A 20,316-nucleotide genomic window follows, 5' to 3' on the forward strand; every position below is an offset into this window, starting at 1 on the left:
AATTGACCTCTAAAATTCTTCATTACATAACAGCGTAGTAAACATGATAGCGACAACAATCTCATTAAATCTCGAGGACAAATGCAACTTTACGCCCCAGTGCGCTTACATACTTGCCTATCTCATGATCATGAGAATAACTAATAACATGTTGACAACGATATTTTTTTTCTTTTACTACCGAACACTTAAAAAGACTTACGTACGCTAAAAGTTGGATGTGCACTATTTATTGCAAGAAGAGGAATAAAAGTTTAACCTAACTTAACCAATATTTCTTGGCAGTATACAATGTGTTTGTCCACGTATAGTCGAGCCGTTAACCACGTATAGTACGATGAATTTTATCGACAAATCACCCCCCATCCCTATGTTTTTTTCTCAACCATTTTAAACTGCACCCCTTCAAAGTTTTATGCTGCCAAACAAGACTGCACTTGATTTGTCGATAAAATTCATCGTATACGTGGTTAACGGCTCGACTATACGTGGACACATTGTAGATGAAAAACTCGCGACATCTTTAGATGTTCTTGGTGCTATGCACTTTAAATACTACACTAATAAGGCAGAAGATGAGGTCCTGAGGAAAACGCAGATACAATTTGTATACCATAAAAAGAACACAGTTTTCCTTAGCATAATTGCCATGCGGGTAATGACAATAACATATCGCGCATTATTTCTTACAGCCAACTTTCTTGGTCTATGTTTACAGAATGAAAAAATTAATTAATAATTTATTCCGTACCTGTAACCTCTTCAGCTGTGCGGACAGCGACTGGTTCTGCGACTGCAGGATCTTTATCCTTCGGATCAGGGTTTGGTTCTCGGCTGTGCACTGCTTGACCCTGTAACAACACATGTACAATTATGCAGGCGTTCTCCAGGTAAAGTATGGCGGGTAAGTTCGCCTTTGTACACATGATGTGTATTTTTTCCTGTTTTATGTTTCTTTTTGTACAATAAAGTGTTTTATTACTGCTACTACGACTACTATACACTGGGTTATTTGCCGCCTTCGAGAGTCTGCAAAGCCATGCATTATAGTCTCCCTGACCACCGGTACCCTGGAGGAGGCATGGACCGCAGAATGGGAAGCCCTCAGGGACCAAGCAAACCCCTTCTCTGCTCTACCCCTGCGAGTATCCCCAGTGGGATTCAAGGAACCGCGCCGGGTGTGGTCTGCTCTTAACCGCTTAAGAACAGAAGTTGGCAACTGCGGCCACCACTGGTACAAATGGGGCTGGAGCTCCTCTCCTGCCTGTAACTGCGGGCACCCAGACCAGACCATCAACCATATCATTCTGGAGTGCCCCCTTACTAGATACACAGGCCATGTAGATGATTTTAAGATCCTATCAGAAGAAGCAGTCGTGTACCTAGGAAGGGCGAAATTCTAATTATAAGTTTATCTATGTAATCCAGTGACATACATATGCCATACGATAAATAAATAAATAGAGTTTAAACCTGAGTTTGTAATTGGGTGATGAATCTTTTAATAATGGCAACAACAATACAATTTTTTTTATTAAGTTTGTTCGCTCCGAACAGTGAACTCGCGTTTCGCCAAAAACTATTTGTATGAGTAGATTCATAGATATCAATTTAATTATTGACGCGTTTAAATAAAAAAATGTGAAAATTCTTGATGGCTGCCGCTTATTACAATGTTTGAATTTAATTATATTAGATATAAATTTTCATCATGATTAAATTAAAGCAAAAACTAAGAAATTCAAGATGGCGGCCGTTTTTCTCATTTTTGACTCCGGATTCCTATTCCGTACCGTCTAGCCTTTCGAATCCTAAGATATCAATTTTCATTATTCTTATATAAATTAGGGTGTTTATTTACTCCCCAAGTTACCCTATTAAGCAGTGACGGATTTGCAGTGCTGGACGCCCTAGGCCCCAGGCCAGGCACTGTAGTGAGTTACTAGCCGCCCCTTTCTCAGCACCCGTCATATCGACTGTCGGCCCTAATATCTTGCCCCCCTAGGTCCAGGCCTACTGGACCTTAGGGCAAATCCGCCACTGCTATCAAGCAGACAGCGCGACGTGATTGTGGACTCTTATTAATAAATATAACCAATTTCCGATCGCAAAATGTTTGCTTAACATTTTACATTACATTATCATTTAAAAAGCAAGTGAATAATATCGCATTTAATTCAACGTAAGTTTACGTAACATCCACTGATAAAATAAAGAGGTCACTGTGCGGAATTCAGTGTCTCTCATTTGATAAGTGTAGTGTTACTAGAACTGTTTCTATAGTGATGATAATGCTTAATAAAAAACCCCAAGTGTTATTAAAACAAATGTCAAGTCACTTAGCTGAGTTTTGCCCGCAACTACTCGAATATGTCAGCTTGTTGCAATATTTCTTAGAAGTACATAATTTCTGTTTATCGACAAGACCACCAATCACATGTATCTATTGTTAAGTTTTATTTATTGCTTGGTAACCCACGACTTTCCGTTATCTTAATAATCGTGTACCTATATAATTTTTATTTTAAATGCTTTTAATGTAAAAAATGTTGACACTTTTGTGATTTATTATAATTTATGTACCTACACAAATTGACTTACTAAAAATATGAAACAGGTGTGGTTAAACTAATATACCTTATTCAGCCGTTTTTTTCGTTAAAAATGGTCTGCATTTTCAGCTCACATAACGATATCGGAAACGATCATCACGCAAATATTTGCCACCGGATATTTGATCTCGCGAATCAGGATTCGTACACGAGACCGCGACTACGTAGTGTGACTATAGCAACTGGGTTAAAGAGATGTTATATTTGATCAACTTTTCTATGCTAAATGCATAAACTTGGCAACAATAAAGCGTAATTCCACCTTATTTATAATAGCCCCCGACGCGATGTCAGCTGGGACCGATTTACAGGTATTCAGGTATCTATTCTATTTGTATTCGTGAATAGGTTCTAGTAGGTGTAATACATATTAGCAAACTTCTCTATACGTGTTGGATCTACCAATGAGTTTATAGACGGAAAAACATCAATATATTGTTATTGCGTTGCTAAAACTACTAATAAAGAACAGCTTAAATCACACACACAGACAGATCATATACGATTTTAAACCAATTTTGAATCAATTCAGTTGTTTTATAACATCAAAATGTTTTAAAAGCTCAAATTAATATCTCCGCAGTCCGACGCTTGTCATAAAACAACTGCTGGTAATCGGGTAGGTAATATAAGTAAAAATATTAAGAATTGGATGTTACTCGCATTCAAATCCACTACGTGCACAATAAGGAAGCCACTCATCCGACACAATAACCAAAATTTAGAGAAACTTTCATTCACGATTCACAATGGGCTGTTAAAACGATCGTTTATATTGAGCGTGCAAAAAAGAGTATTTGTATTATGCAACTGCAAAGTACACATACTGGTTTGTTTCACGACTGGCTTGCTACATATACGTCGTGAAATGTCATGCAGTGAAAGTCGGATTAATTGTTGAGCACTCGTCCAACGGAATTGGACTTGCTCTTAAATTAAAGTGGTACAGTCGACAGCGGTGCTGTAAGTTAAATATGTCTATTTGGAGAATGAAAGGGAGTGATGGGAATTTTACAGCTATACAGTACGAGTACGCCTAATATTAAAGTGTTTTTTATTTTATTTTACGTAGTTTGTGAAATAGTCGCTAGCGACCAGGGGTCAATATACGATTTGTCAAGGTTTTACAAAAATGTGACTCATTAACGTACACATCTAAATATTTGGGAGTTTGAGCTTCCTAAGTTGCGAGAAAGATATCGATAAGTTTCTGACACAAATATAATTTTTGATACTTAGTATTGGACTCGCAAAAACGAATCATAAGAGCCTAAATAAATTGGGAACTTTTGTATGCGCAAATACACAAACAAGTAGCCGCTCCGTTCCGTCGGGGGTAAATTAAATAGTATGTCAATAAAACAATACCAACCTGTCTTCGAAACCGTCAACGGACTCCTTCTTGCGCTTCCTCGAGTTCTGTGCGTAGATCTTATACCTGATCTTCCTCCTGATCCTCTCGACTTCTCTCTCCTCACGCTGGCAGGAAGGGTTATGCCCTCCTTGGCGAGGTGTGGTTAATAAAACAACACAAACCTGTCTTCCAGCCCGTCAACGTACTCCTTCTTGCGCTTCCTCGAGTCCTGTGCGGAGATCTTATTCCTGATCTTCCTCCTGATTCTCTTGAGCTCTCTCTCCTCGTGTTTGGTGAGGGGGTAGCTGGTGGGGAGCGAGATGCCCTCCTTGGCGAGCAGGCGGCGCTCCTCGGGGGTGAGCAGCAGGCGCGGGTAGCCGCCGCCGCCGCCGCCGCCGCCGTGCTGCGGGGCGCGCTCGTCGTCGTCGTCGCTGTGCTCGGTGCCGGAGTCGTCTGGGGGAAAGGTTTATAGATAAGGTGTCCGTGTAGTTTATTAGTGTTGGTAAAGTACCGGTATTAAGGCAGTATTACGTAAAACCACTTCGTTTTTAATCCAGAAAGTAAGAAACGGTAAAAACCTCAATTTTAAGGCGGGAGCTATTTGCTATCCTTACTATATTATTAATAAATTAATATACTGTTGAATATTTTCGAACCAGTAACGAATTATATGTTATTCCAGTTCTTGACAAGACATAAGTTTAGGTATAATAATCAGGTTTTTATTTAAATTTCGCTGCCGGCACTCTTAATACCATTTTAAGTATTTTATAAACTTACGAAAGCGGAAAAAAATAACAAACGTAAAATAATTGTAACCAAACCTGTTCGAAGGATTTTGGTACCACGCCCAAAAAAAAAAACATTTCCATAACATTAGCACAATCAAGCATGTCCTAAAACATATTCACGTCACGCATACACACACAAACACACACATAGCAGGTGGCGTTGACCTTACGCAGTAAATATCGGCGATCTGTCATTTTTTTCCTAAGTTCATCACTTCAAACATTCGTGATCTCATACTTAACGGGTGCTATGTGAGAAGTACCTCATAATAAACTTGTAACTGTACTAATTCGTTTATTTTGTGTACAGTAGAAGTATTGAAGTGGTTTAGCATGCTTCAGTAGGATTTGTAAGATTCGTTTCTTGTCATTTAACCCTTCGACACCAGGCCTTTGCTTATACATATATCTTATACCGAAGTTTTAGGATTTTATATCGACACCATGTGATGTCACTAAGCACTAATCGGCAAGTACAAAATATCAACAGGTCATGTCAAATCTGAAATACTATTTGAAATAAGTATTATCTTGATTGAGTTAAATACTTTAATGAATCCGAGTATAACGTTAGTAAGTTTCAGAGTCGTGCTTACTTTGATAAATTTAATGTAAGTATCTTTAAAAAAATACCGAAACCGGAATGTTTTGGTGGCAAATTGAAAAGTTTATTTGCTTACAGTTCCACCTGATAATGGTTTATTTATCACAAGTCTCTTGGTAGTACATGTTTCTGATAAATAAAAGCAATGACTAGAATCTAGAAAGTCATCGTTAAAAGCCATAACGTCTACTAAAGTGTTAAGTCAATGAAATCAAAGCGATTTCAAACATGACGCGCGTCTAAATCAAGACAATTGCCTCCAATAATCGAAAACGGGGTCAGTGCACTCCGCGCAACCAAGGTTCTATGCTATAAGAATTATCATAATCATATACAGCTTTCGTAACAGTAATTTCACTTTAAAATTATAACGGTTTAACTTTTTGTCGAGTCCTAGCCGGGCGCCGCAACGCAACAATATCCATTTTTTTGCAAATAGATTAACGTGACTGTACGTAACAAATGTATTAGCTTTGATTTTTTCCACACCCAGGAGTACGAATTGCCAGCTAAAAAACAACCTTGAAGTTTTAAATTCAGGATCGAATTATGATTTTCTTTGCTCGAATGCTTTCCTGATTTTCTTTACTAAAACAGCTGCAGTACGCACTATACTATTTTGCGCTCGAACTGCCTACATTGATATTAATGAGCTAATTTATTAACGGTTGTTCCTTTCGTACGCCCCTGTTTACACTAGTAGTGTATGAAGTAAAAACGCTGCTCAAAAAAGTTTGATAATTGCTATTAACTATTTGAACTAGTTTTCTCAGGTAGTTCATGAATAAGAGGGATTGTTTTTAGATAAACTTACCACAGTTATTATTATTCTCATATTCATAGTCATTCCTAGATTCCACTTTGAAGTCCTGTCGTTTGCTCTGAGATAGAAGATTGGCTGCTGCCAACTTGATATTGGAGGCGTTCTTCAAGTCGGCAGCGTTGATGATCTTGATGGACTTGAGGTCCTTCATGTCTTTGATGGTGACGGGGAGGAGGATGGAGCGGGGGTTGCCGGCCATGGGCGCGACGCGGATGACTTTACGTTGGGGGGCGACTGTTTCGACGGGTTTGCAGTATACTTTTGGTGGCGGGTTGATGACCTAGGGATGAAAAATAAATTGAGATGTGTCTGTCTATGGTTAATTTTATTGTTAATTGACATTTGCGTGGAGGATGTTAATACATTTTGTTTAAAAAAAAGTATAAGCTTTTATCGCCGACAGTACTTTTTTGATTGAAGATGAGGTTGCACTGTTTTATTACCATTGGTCTTTATGATACTTTCAGTTAATTGTAGGAGTTTTTTATATAAATATTATTGAAATAATTCAGTGAATCTTTTATGGGTACAGGAGTAAAAAAAATCAGGTTCTACGCTAAAAAAATGCAGGCCAGATTAAGCTAGGAAATAGAAACGAGACATGACCAATTATGATTGTTCGTGTATATAAATGTACCTGTATATTGGCAACTTTAAGAGGCTTTTGCGGTTGCGACTTGACCACCAGTTGTGGCTTCACATTGGCTGCGATCTTGATCGAGGGCTTCTGCACCTTGGGCTGCACCACGGCCTGGGGCGTCTGCGAGAGGCGCCGCTTGCGCCCCTCTTTGTCTGAAGACGGGTTTCTTTATTACATAACGGTATTTGCGTAACTTTAGACACGGACAAAGCTTACTCTGACCGATGCAGCAGACATAGAAGTTTATGTGGCAAAATAAAGTGTTTGACAAAATGAAATATCGACTGTGTGTTATCGATGTTGAAGATATCTACCGCAAAATACACAACACGTTTAATATATTGGTCGTTTTCTATTCTTATAGCACTGTATACTCCGGTTTATGTTTTTATTTTAAGTACAAAATAAATGTAATAAATCAATTATGTAAAGATTTGTAATTAATTTTCATTCTCGAAATTTCTCGGTAATTAACAGCAAGTAGAACTTACATCTCTTAATTATTAACATAAGACTGACTTATCGATAACAGATTTATCGATACTTATTTTTTTCAAACACTGGTTTTTGCCACAAAAACTTGTCTGCTTTTCAGTGACAAAGTGTAAAAGTCAAATAAAAATGTCAACGCTCTATGAAAACATGACACTTTGGCATGTCAAAGTCGGTGTAGATCTTGGTCCGGCTAGACTGACATCCGTGGCAAATTCACCGAATGAGGCCATTGGAGGCCTATGCTCACGACCTCTCGGTCAAACCGGTCACGTGGCATTTTGCCCGCTTTGCCACCCTATAGTTACGCGACTGCGTAACCGTCGGTGCGAAAGTGATTCAAATCGTGAGCGAAAGGTGAACGTTGTAAGCAGCATTTAACTACAGTTCGAGATATAACAGTAACTTTTTGTGCTTAATATAACTGGATTGACGGACTGAAATAGCGCAAATATTTATTAATGATTGATATATTGAAATGCTATGTTTGTTTTATTGTTTTAGAAGTTTGTTCAACAATCCTAGCAACAAAAAACTATACGGAAATATACGATAAAATCGCAATTAAACATCTTAGAATGGTTTCCTTTCCTTTGACATATTTTGAAAAAGACATACTTAATATTTTATTGTGCCTATGAACCTAAATATTTTTCTAATTGCTTTCAGGTTTCCCTTACATATATAAAGAAAAAAATCCCACCCAACTCTAGTCATATACAACGGACACTTAAAAAACCACGTCGATCGTGTTATTGAATCCTATTATTTATTTCCGCGTACCTTCATCATTATCAATATCTTAACATTCTTAACTAGGCATCCTTGACGATAGTTAGTCTCTGTTAAGGTACTGTTATCATGATAACGCAATACATTATCATGTTATCATCATCCGAATTAACACAAACAGAATAACATAGGAGACTATGTTTAATCAAGTGGTTTAAATGAATCATAAATTCAATACCTATAGCCTCCTATAGGTATTCAAGGCTATATGCTGTACAGAAATTACAGGTGTTTCTTTCAAAGCAATTTACTAAATAATCTAAATCATATTGAAACTTTTTATCTACGAATAATGTTTTAAAGATTGAATGTCGTAAGTTTTTTTTTCTATTTCTAAATTGTATTTCTGAGAACATATAAAATTTATTTCTTAGTATTTAGTAGTAGTAGTACAAAACATTAGTAGTTTAGTAGTAGTTGCACTTTATTGTACAAAAATAAACATAAAACAGGAAAGAACACACATCATTTGTACGAAGACGAACTTATCCCTTTCAGGGATCTCTTTCAGTTTACCTTTGAGCAATTGAGGAAGAATTGGAGAACGGTAGACATCAAAACTGTACTAAACGGCATAAAAGAAAATATTTAATTTTATAAAAGATAGGTAAATAAGTCCTATAACCTACAATATATAAATGGGATATGAAATAAAACAAATATTTTAATACCACCTAATACTACCTAATGATTAAGTTCCGTCCGAAAGCCACAACTTTTTTAAATTCGCCTTTATCGATGCGACCGATTGACACTGTCAAAGAGAAGACGGTAAGGAATTTCATAATTTAACAGTTTGTGAGGCGGGATAGCCATAGAGAGATTTGCACTGGAATGGAGCCGGTGCCCGCTGCCATCTACTAAAAATGTAAACCTCTCCGAGAGATAAGGGGGAGAAGAAGGAGAGAATAGGACGTTAAAGATAAGGGAAAGTACATGTATAAACCATCCATGTCAATAATATTTAATTATTGACATGGATCCCAGGTTCATTAAAGCAAATTTCTTTAAGATATCGAAAATTCTCTAGACAACAAAATGTATTATAGTTATTGCTTATAGAACGTGTTTGTAGAATAAATTATTCTCGTTTAGTTTTTAGTTTAAACAGTGGCGGGCGATGTCTTTTGGACCTGTTTATAGAATTGATCATTTTTTTAGGACATTACGTAATCTGAAACGGTATTGCGAAATAACTACAGATAACATTTGCATTTAAAAACAGCACTAAAACAAACTAAATATTTTCTTAACACTGAAACAGGAGATGAAAAGTAAACCATTTAAATTTGAGCGCTGGTTTATCAAAGACGTTGCAATGGTTAGCGTCGTCTTCAAATCCGATTAGTAACGCTAAACTAATTAGATTTGCACAACGTGTTTTCACAGAGTCACTGGATCTACATTTTAATTTTCTTTTTTAAGAAACATTTCAACGTAAATCTTGGCAGGGGTGTTTATTATTATATCAAGTCCATTAAATTTTATATAAAGTTTACAAAATAAAACTTTTATGTGCAAATAAAAGCCTTCAAAGGACACAGTACTATGATGCTTATACGAAGAGAATCGCACACACATATAATAGCTGTCATTTTTGTTCAAAGAGGAAAACAGATATAATTGTTATCAAGACAATGTATATAATGTTCGAGTACTTTGTGCATGACCTCCGTTCTGCTTGATGTATTGTTTTCTGGTTAAATATTTATTTCCTTAGCGACACTGCGAAGTCATTACAGACAAATACATATATGGTGCCGATGCCGGCCCATGAATGTATTAATTAATATACTTAGCTCATAAGTTCTGTCACAAAGGTTTTGACAGATAAAATGTAATACAGAACTTTTAATAAAAAAAGTTTGCCATGATTTGAAAGCTTGTTTTACACTGATCAAAACGTAATATAATTTGTTTAAAATTTAGATCGCGTCTTTATTTACTACTTGTTTACTTTGGGATTGTCGTTAGACGCAAATACGCGGCTGGATTGTGAAAAGTTATACTTTATAAAAGGGAGTAAAAATCAGTGTCACATTAATAAAATAGGTAAACAATTATTTGTATGAACCTAATTTATTAGGACGTTATTTTATCACCAGCATTTAGTTCTCCGACAAATCTCTACTTCAGCTAATACCGTTCAAACTTAAGGTTTTTTAGTGACACGCTAATTTTTAACTGCAATACAACGATTAGGTTTGGCGAAACACGTACAGTTGCAGTTTGGCAATACCAATACACATGAATTATATATTTCAAGAAAGATAAAAGATCCAGCTTTTGTTTTATGTAAGATTCAACCATGTAAACAAAGAAAAAAAAAAAACTATATCAAAATCACCTTGAACAAGTCGCGTATTTTTTGCATGTTTTTTATAATTTTTTTCTGAATATTACAAAGAATTATGCAAAACTGAGACAGAAAATTACGTTACATTATGATGTAAGTAATTAAGCATTACGTAAGGTTTCAACTCATATATATAGGAATAATAAGGGAGCTTAACCCATAGCTTTTTATCAGTCAAAACCTTCTTGACAGAACTTATGACCTGACTATGTAGTTTTAAGTGCAGTATAACCTTAAAATGGTATATATCATAACAAACTTTTAAACCTAGCCTAGGCCAAACATGTATAAATTATTAAAGCTATCCATTTCCAAGGTCTGTCTGATCAAATAAAAGGAGACAAAATGTGCTATTGCGCCTTAGAATTTCTAAAATTTCACACTACCTGTGTACATTTATTTCTTTTTGAAATACCCAAGAAGGAGTGACTGAGAGTCTCTGTTCATGTTCATCTCTTCCCATTGGATCCTGTTCACGCCTAGTACAAAGTCCGTTATTCGTTACTTTCTTAGTTAAAGGCATCATACTTTCGGCTGTTTAGTTTACCGGTTCATTTATACTTGTTATTTAATGTCTTCTACTTGTTTAACTCTCATTGCAATTCCGTTCTCATGTTGTACAAAGACAATTACACAATGACAAATGAAACTAATGTTGAATGCACAAATGAAAATTTTAGGCATCCTTACACCGAATAACGTATTAAAACTCAAGTATTTCACAATCTACGCCACCTGTTTAAACGTTCAGCTATACCATTTAGCTCAGGAGGGGACTCACCATTTTGGAATGTATTCTTATTGATGAAGCCGGGAACGACGTTCTGCTCGAAGTCGAGCACGTCGAAGGCGTCGGTGGAGTTGGAGGCTTCGCTGCAGTCTTGGATGACCACATCCTGGACGGCGCCGGGGCTGGTCGGCTCCAGGCCCGCGCCTGTTAGGTCCTCGTCGCAGGAGTTTTGGATCAGGAACGGGGAAAGCTGTTGCTCGAAGTCGCTGGAAATAAAGGGTCGATTTAATAGGTGAATAAAGGATGTCTATTGCCCATTGCATGTTAAGAGGCTCAGCATGAGACGGTTAGAAATTAAACAGGTCTTTTTAAAAAAAAAAAACTGTTGCCATCCCACCAAAGGTAGATATAAGGAATTCATAGTGTACTACTATACTTACTTCTACTAAGGCCATGGGTGTAAAACGGAAAAGTAATACATATATTGTTTATTCTTATTTCCATCTTATATCCCATCCATCAACTGTATTATGTAGGTAAAGTTGAGGTTTCTTAAAATATTATTCAATTCCCTTAAAAGTAAATATAACAAAATGTGGAATGAAAGTGACGTAAGAAATATGAGTCTATAGAAAAAAAAAGATACATGATGTGTAATAAAATTACCTATTAGATTAGATGAAAAAACATAAAAAATAAAAAAAAGTGTTTAGCTTCTACACATAATAACAACCTTCGTTGGTCTGAAAGCAAAATCATATTTGCTTTAAAAAGTCGGGGCTTACAATAAAATACTAACAAGATAAGGCAAGTTGAAGGCGTAGAAATACTAAGATATCGAAGTTTACATAAGTTTAAGGAGAAAATATTACGTAAACGTTAAATGTAGATAAATGAGCACCTAATGACCTACGAACTTAATATTGTTTGCACATCGCGTACATCTACTTTATGTGATAGTTTAATTATATCGATTTATGACTAAGTAAGTAAAGCGAAATAATTTAAGTGATAGGGCAGACATGGAACTACGTTGAATCGTGTAAGTAATCTACGAATTCTGGACATTTATCATAAGTGTTAATTGTACTTACATTTTATAATTAAATAACTCTATACATATAGGTATGTCCGTTCAAAATCAGTTTTAAGTTGCACAATATATTTGAATTGCCAGGGAATTGAAAGTTACAAATGTAATCATTTATTTATTTCGTTACCCGTCACCGACTTCAATAGCAGCCAAACTCACTTGCGAGGTTGCGAGCCTCTACAGGGGATGCACAAGGCGCAACAATAGCGTTCAAAGAAAGTTGACAAGTCGAAAGATAAAAAGCAGATTGCCTTCGCGAGCGTCTCAATGGAGTTCCGCTCTGAGACAAATAAGGAGAAGTCTGGAAAATAATTATGCTTCTTGACGTCCTTACCTTATTACCTTTTCGATGAAGCTATAAAATATCACGCTATGTGTATTTAATGTATATTAAATACGTGAACTCATTTACTTTAGTGTGCCTGTGGATCGAAAGGTCAGATATCAGGCTCTTTCACAAAAACTAGAAAAACCTAGGTATGTAATAAAATAACATGCGACATTTTATAAATATAAAACAACACTATTTAAAGACTTGGTGACAGAATGTCTATATACGGTTATGCTGTTAGATCGCTTATTTATGCTATTAATAAAATGCATTTATTTTAGATACAAATAATTAATTACCTGTTAAAACAAATGTTACGCAATTTGCATACTTATTCAGAGATTTTGTACGCTTTTTGACAAGGTTCTAAATCAAATATACCTACTAAACGAAGTCACGTATCATGCTACTACTTTCTACATTGCATTCGTCTCGTTATAATCTAGCATAACTCGAACGAATTAATTACTCGTAGGTACATAAAATTCATAAGTGTTTTACGTTATAGGAATATTCCTTTCAATCCTTAGCTGCAGTTCAATGCAACTGATATGAAACCTCGTTAAAAATAGGCAAAGATAAAGCGTTATCTGATGAACGATGATGCTCACGGGCCGAGAGTCGTGGCATGGTCGGAGTTTGGGAGCCCTATTTCTACTTGAAAATCTTAACACATATTTGGCGCGCACCTATATCTATGTCCCCACAAATCTACCGCTGACTTGCCGTCGAAATATGCAGAGCGGGGATCCTATTTGACTTATAATTTGTGTTGTTCGCATCGCATAAATATTGTCAAATTAACCTTTATGGTGTTGTTGAATAAATGTATTATTTTTATCTTTTATAAGGATGAGGGACAGAGGGAATCAAGATGTGATTTTTTTTGTTAGAATGTGGCGCTGGGTAAACTTGTTTTGAGCTCGACTTGGCGGGGCCATTGCGGAGCCCCCAGATGAAGTTATTGACATTAAAACTACGCACCGCAGACACGTGGTTACGCCGGTTTTCTGAATAAATTATCTAACACCGCATTTCTCGATACCCCGCGGACCTCAGGCGGTCAATGATGCCTATTAAGCACTCTCAATTTAGTCGCATACATAAAATACATAAAAGAGCCGACAAGCATGTGAAATCCACGTAACAACTTTGAGCGCCGCTGTAAGTAAAATATGTTTTCATCACACTTGCTCGAAAAAGATCTTTTCATCATACTTGCTCGAAAAAGATCTTATTTCATGCAGGTGTGCTGATTTGCTGAAGGACAAAGGCCTATTTTGTTCCCGCGGGAGTTACGGATTGTGAAAAAAAAAAAAAAGCTATAACTCCCTAGGGAGTAATAGCTTTTTTTAAATTACTTATGTCACTTATTCATACAAACCAAGTGGCATAAATGAGTTTTACTTTTAAAATATGACGTTTATAATTTAATATTTTTGTTTATGTTTAAAATTATTTAATTTGATTAATAAAATATCGTTTAAAATATTTTTACATAATTTTCAATAATGGCTGAATGCCAAATAGGTCTGTGCCTTCGATGCCTAACCTGTCGGGAAATTACAAAATGGCGGACAAACTTTGATATACGGTGACGTATTTAAGAATTATTTCGCTTAAAATTCAGTTTTTTCTTCGCAAGTGTGATGAAAAACATTGTGTGTAACTCCGGGGGTAAGAATTTAATTCATGTATATCATATATTTTTTTTAGATTTTTCATTCTGTTATTTTAGAAGTTACAGGGGGGGGGGGGGACACATTTTTTCACCTCCACACGTATGGGTTTGATGAAAAAAGATTTTTGAGTTTCAGTTCTAAGTATGGGGAACCCCCAAAATTTATTGTTTTTTTTTTCTATTTTTGTATAAAAATCTTAATGCGGTTCATAGAATACATCTACTTACCAAGTTTGAACAGTATCGCTCTTATAGTTTCGGAAAAAAGTGGCTGTGACATAAACGGACAGACAGACGTACATGACGAATCTATAAGGGTTCCGTTTTTTGCCATTTGGCTACGGAACCCTAAAAAATACTCCTCCTGTACCCGAGAGATAAGGATATTGAAATCAAAATTCTGGCTTAAATCGTCTATTGCCCAAAACCGGTCGGGAAGTAGTTTCCGGGAGTAGATATCAATTGAAAGTGATAGAAATTGTTAGCATATGTGTCACTAGTGTTCTAAACTTTCGTGTACAGAAAACATAGAGGCGGACTCGAAGCGAACCCATTAATAAAAAACCATTGATGATTCTTAGTGTGGTTTGCTTTACCATTTTTCTAGACTACGTCCCCGTATTAGTTGAAAGCGCCCAACTATCTCTATGGCACTTAAGGTCCGGCATTCTATTGTGCGTTATGGTACGGAGGACGCACTTCGGTGCAGGGGCATGCAGCAGTTCAGGCAATTGCATCTGGCATTCTGTATATTCACTGCATTATTATTAGACCTAATTGTGCCATAAATATTATGTGTTTAACATTTGTTGTTCACCTTGGATAATGCTTATCATCGCTTTGTGCAATGAACGTTGTGTAGAAAGCAGTGGGTAGAAGTTATTATTCATTTATAAATATGTACAATTATAATAGAAATAAGCGAACTACACATTGCTGACGTCAAAAGAAAATCCTTGTGGGATGGATTATTTTCTCTTAGTTTTAACTGCAAATAGAAAAGCCAAAAGAAAGGGTTACAATCTTACGAATACGATATTAGCTGTTTCATGGCACTCCAGCATATTATATCCCCACTGTTGTTTCTTTTTGGCCGTCTGACTGAGAATCAATATATTTACATACAAACATACACTGCTTCAAAATCTTTCAAATACGAGTATATTAATAATACTGTTGTAGAACTTATAAACGTAGAATTACGAGTATTGTAAATATGTCTATTGGTAGTCAGCAATCAAAGAAAACTCAGACTAAAAGTTGAAAAAACTTTTCCAAATAAGCCCTTTGAAGGTTACATGAGACTCTACAACTTCATAAATAACGTGTCTTGAAGTTACCAAAATGGAAGTAAGCAGATTTGAAAAGTTGAAATAAGTTTCGGTTTTACGAGGACAAAACAGGTATGGCGGCGTCACGGATTTCTGTAACCATGAGGCAAAGGACAACGGGATGGAAAGGGCAAGTATTTTGCGGTTTCGACGGAGAAAATAATTGGCCAGCAAAAATATTATCAGAACCAGAGTTGACGCATTATCGGAAGTCAGTTAGGGTGATACGAGAATGTTACTGGTTTGCGGACAGCCAAAATTGAGACGTTTTCTGGTCTCTACCAGCTCAATATTTTTTTAATATAACTGTTTGACGGCCATTTATTCAAAGACAGAGCCTTATTGGCAAATGACAAAAAGTGTGGCTGTAAACGACACATATTATCTTAGTTAACGGCAGAAACGAACTAGTTTGTAGGGGTAACGTAATCACAACTGTACATTCCATATTATTTATTCGTCCAAAACGTGTCATGATAAAGAGCTGAGTTATTCAAATGTAGGCTTTAGCTATCCTATACACAAAATATATGTTCAATTGTATACTCATTAGTACGCTTATATAAATCTTTCACTTGCGTTTTTTACCAATTCGTTTTGCGACAAGCACAACTTGAACGACATGGCGACAATGCAGTTTATGATTATATAGATATCTAATAAACGGCTATATTGTATATCTATGCAAAGGCCTCGTATCATACACGTGGTTACTACTATGTAGTATGTTTAATTTCCCAATGTTTATACTAAATGAAAGATGCGCAAATGAGCACGTGGTGACCCCGCTATCACTAGGCCTGATAGCGGCATAGAAAACCTGTACGCAATACGAGTACGCGAAATTCACATGTGTCATATTACATTTCAGGGAAAATTAAAAACGACGACCTTTGGGCCGGAGAAAAGTAATCATCACAATCGTTGAATTAGAGTTAAAAGATGAAGGTCTGCAGAGAACCGTAATACAATTTTCCATTCATGAAAGGGTAAACCTTAAGGCTAAGGAAAGAGATGTGACCCCTGTAGAAGAAAATTTGTATTTGCCAATGTCAGTTAAGCGGCTTATCTATGTTGTCTGTATTAATTAAAGTTGTCTATAACGTCAGAGACAAAGACCACATTACAGGCTAGCATACACTGGGCCCAAAGATACATCGGCTTGGAGAGCACTGGTGAAGTGTCCACATTCGTCACGTCCCTCAGCCATGAGGATACGACAAGGAAGAAAATATCTATCTTTATTTTAGTATTATTCGAATGATATCATTTATCTATAGGTACTAACAAAAACAAAAATACGGTTTACATGTGTTACTAACTAGAAGATAAAAGGTAATTACATAGTATGTATTGTTGTTTATGCAAATAGTCGGTTGACTGTTTTCTTTCAACTACAGTAGACGTTTACAAAGTAATGACGCATTGCAACCTTACGGTGCTAGTTTTGTTTGTAGGAGTAGGTACATCCCTGATACTGAAATTAAATTATATTGGCAATTTATTTCTTCATCTTGCTTTTATTACACTAATACTATACTAGAATACAAATCGGTATGACAAATTGGGACAATCTCATTGCCAAGTTTTGGGCTTTGGGCATAAAAAGGTATTTATGAAAGATGTCCCAAAAAACTCGTATCTAAATTTTGTACACTATTTATTCGCTTTGTATAGCTAGTCAATGTGGCAATAGATGGTCTAAAACTAAGCTGGAAAATAGGCAATAGCTGTAGCACCTGAACCACCACTACTACAAGGTTTCATTGTTATCATCATATGTCATTGGTGATGGTAAAAGGTCTTTTTGTGGCGCAACTTTTTCCTTCAAAAATAAAATTAGGTTATTTATCGGGCCAATTACTTGTTTAAAAAACAGAAACGCCAAAACCATTTTTTTAGCAAAAGTTTGTGGTTTTTTTTAGCCAAAATGCTAGCTTTTAGCAAAAGTTTAGAGTCGGTTTGAAGCAAACATCATAAAAAACGCCTGACAACAAAAATGTATACTAACACTAGATGTAAGATAACTAGGTACTAACATTGACATGTAATTTTGGCAATTTGTTGTTACTTGTTTTCCTTAAACATAAACTGAAAACCTACATGTATTGTAGTATATTTTTTCCGGAAAACAAACAAAAAAGATGATAATTGTTCAAGTGCTCCATTCTGACTATTTTCATTGGCACATTCTTTACAACTGTACTTTGGTTGCATCCGTCAAAAGTACGTATGTATGTCAAATCAAAACAGACTTTATTACATTCTAACACGGTTTAAAATTATATGTCATAAAGTGTTAATAGACATTTCTTGTGTCTCCGCTAAAAAGGTCAAATGAAAAGCGACTTTATAATATGATGGCACAGTTCAAACTCGCATAATAGACAGTATTTAGAAGCGGCAAACGTCATTGCTGCTGTAACGCATGGTCATATTGGTCATGTCATGTCCTAGTTTAGGCTTCTGATTAGAATGTTAACGTCCGCATATTTACGGGTGAATGACTTTGTGCTGTTTCACGAATTAATTGTCTAATTTTGTACAAGAGATTACACACATAGAAAACATGTAATGCGTTTGCTAAACAGTACATACGGACTTGTAGATTTTGAACCCATTATGTGGTTAAGGCCAGTACATTGCGTACGTGGTCACGCTACACAAAATGATCAGTCATTGAGCATGTTACCCGAGAGGGCTCGCAGTATTCTTCAAAAAAGGAGTGAATCAGTGTAATGGCCCAAGTATGGACATAGACAGGTGCTGATTAAAATTCTATACGCTTCAACCGGCATGCGCACGCGCGTGTCAACGCAACAAGCTCAAGCCCTGTTGCATTACTGTTTACGCATACGATGTAGTTAGGCCTTTAACCTGTCAACCGGACCGCTAGCAAATATTTCGAATCTTGAAACAAAGATCCGACATCCAAAATCATTAAAGGATATTTCCTTACCTTTTCTGTGATTCATAAATGTTAAAAAATATTTATTAATTTCTATTACGTATCTAGACTGCGTCCGCGCTAAGTTTGCAACCAATTTGGCACCCTTGGCTGTGAAGTGACATTTTTTGTGTGGTTTTAGGAATTTACCCCCTTATTCATAGACGTCTACTAAAGTTACGATACCGCTAATAATCGTTTGTCCCTTTCCGACGTATTGGTATGATGGAAAGGGACAAACGATTATTAGCGGCTTCGTAATTTTAGTAGACGTTTATGAATATGGGGGTTAGAGAAGAACCACTATTTAAACCTTAGAGTGAGGCCGAGGAAAGTGAAAACAATGTGTGTTTGCGCCACACTTCACGTGAAATTTAGATAGGTGCCTATGCCAAGATACCAATCGTTTACGCTCCGTGGCGAACAAAAGGACAATGTCTCTGTCGCACTGATATGTAAGAGTGATAGATAGAAATTCGCAACGAGTGGCGATAAATTAAAACCCTAGTTGCGAATTACCTATTCGCACGTGTATCGTCCAACGTTTTACAGTACATATGACCCTTATAAATTTCGACCACCGGATGTACTGTAGTAGTTATTTACGATACAAGTGCGGAAAGTAGGAAATTATATTACTATACAATATATTATTTCATGCCATGCACGAAATGCACTTTATAAGAAAAACGCAGACAGCAGTTAATTTTTGAAACAATTTCTATTTAATAAATCAGATAGAACCAAAAAAGTGGGCGACTTGACGTCACTTGTGCAGTTTTCATATAAATTCCATAGTGGGATTAGTAGGAAAGGACTCCAATAAGAAAATATATTATCTGTATCGCTTCATTACTTACATTTTAAAAATCGAATAGTTGCAACATTTGTAAACATACTTCTTTTAATAAGGAATTAGTTAATTGAGTTCAATGCCAGTATTGTATTTGTATACCGGTAGAACTCTGTAATTTAAATATTGAATAACAATGTTATTAGGTAATGCCACGAATAATATAATGAGCTATTTCAGTACATCACTACATTAGTGATGATTACGATCTAAACGAGTTATTATCATTTCCTTATTAACAAATCCCAATTAATTAATATCTTCGTTGAAAGTTACATGTTTTATAATCTACCTGCCAAAAGTGGGTTCGAGACGACACACACACCATTGACATAATATATTTAAGGATAGGCCTTACGGACAATAAGAATGGGGCCAGACAGCGGTGTCACGCACACGAATTCGAGCCAATCGTGCAGTCTAACGCCGCAACGCGATTGGTTGATGAGTTCGCGTCACGCGCGCGATTGATCGCAACTAGTTGCGTTATACTGCAGGATTGGCTCTAATTCGAGAGTGACACCACTAAACTAGGGCCATTCGTAGTGCCCGTAAGGCCCGTCCCTATACTCTGTATCTTTAGGTATTTAAATAAAAGTATATAAACAATTTGTACATTTTCGGATAGTTATAACATTTGGTTATTGGTTAACCAACCAAATACAAAACCGCCTGGATCTGTCACTGACCGACCTGACTTTAACCTACATTTTTTGATCATGTAATGTTTATATCTACCCTCAACTGGCTTAAGGAGCCATTTGGGGGTAGATTTTGTTTACTTTTATTTAAATACCTAAAAATACAAAGTATAGATATGCATGTCAATGACGCACACCCTTAAATTGACTTCGCAGATACCTAAGATATGCAGTCTCATGAAGTT

The 20,316-nt window shown here is 36.2% G+C and overlaps 1 protein-coding gene across 2 annotated transcripts in view; it reads right to left on the reverse strand.

The window, feature by feature from the left end:
- Positions 1 to 20,316, reverse strand: part of LOC133527266 (uncharacterized) — a 33,217-nt gene that overhangs the window by 4,200 nt on the left and 8,701 nt on the right. For both annotated transcript variants that reach the window (XM_061864203.1, XM_061864204.1), the window contains exons 3-7: positions 11,246 to 11,460; positions 6,822 to 6,976; positions 6,176 to 6,464; positions 4,149 to 4,419; positions 752 to 851 (exon numbers count right to left, since the gene is read on the reverse strand). In XM_061864203.1, the coding sequence (XP_061720187.1) occupies positions 752 to 851; positions 4,149 to 4,419; positions 6,176 to 6,464; positions 6,822 to 6,976; positions 11,246 to 11,460 (1,030 nt within the window). The remainder of the gene's footprint in view (positions 1 to 751; positions 852 to 4,148; positions 4,420 to 6,175; positions 6,465 to 6,821; positions 6,977 to 11,245; positions 11,461 to 20,316) is intronic.

The sequence above is a fragment of the Cydia pomonella genome, chromosome 17 (genome assembly GCF_033807575.1).
Source record: "Cydia pomonella isolate Wapato2018A chromosome 17, ilCydPomo1, whole genome shotgun sequence".
In the NCBI taxonomy this organism is placed as follows: Eukaryota; Metazoa; Arthropoda; class Insecta; order Lepidoptera; family Tortricidae; genus Cydia; species Cydia pomonella.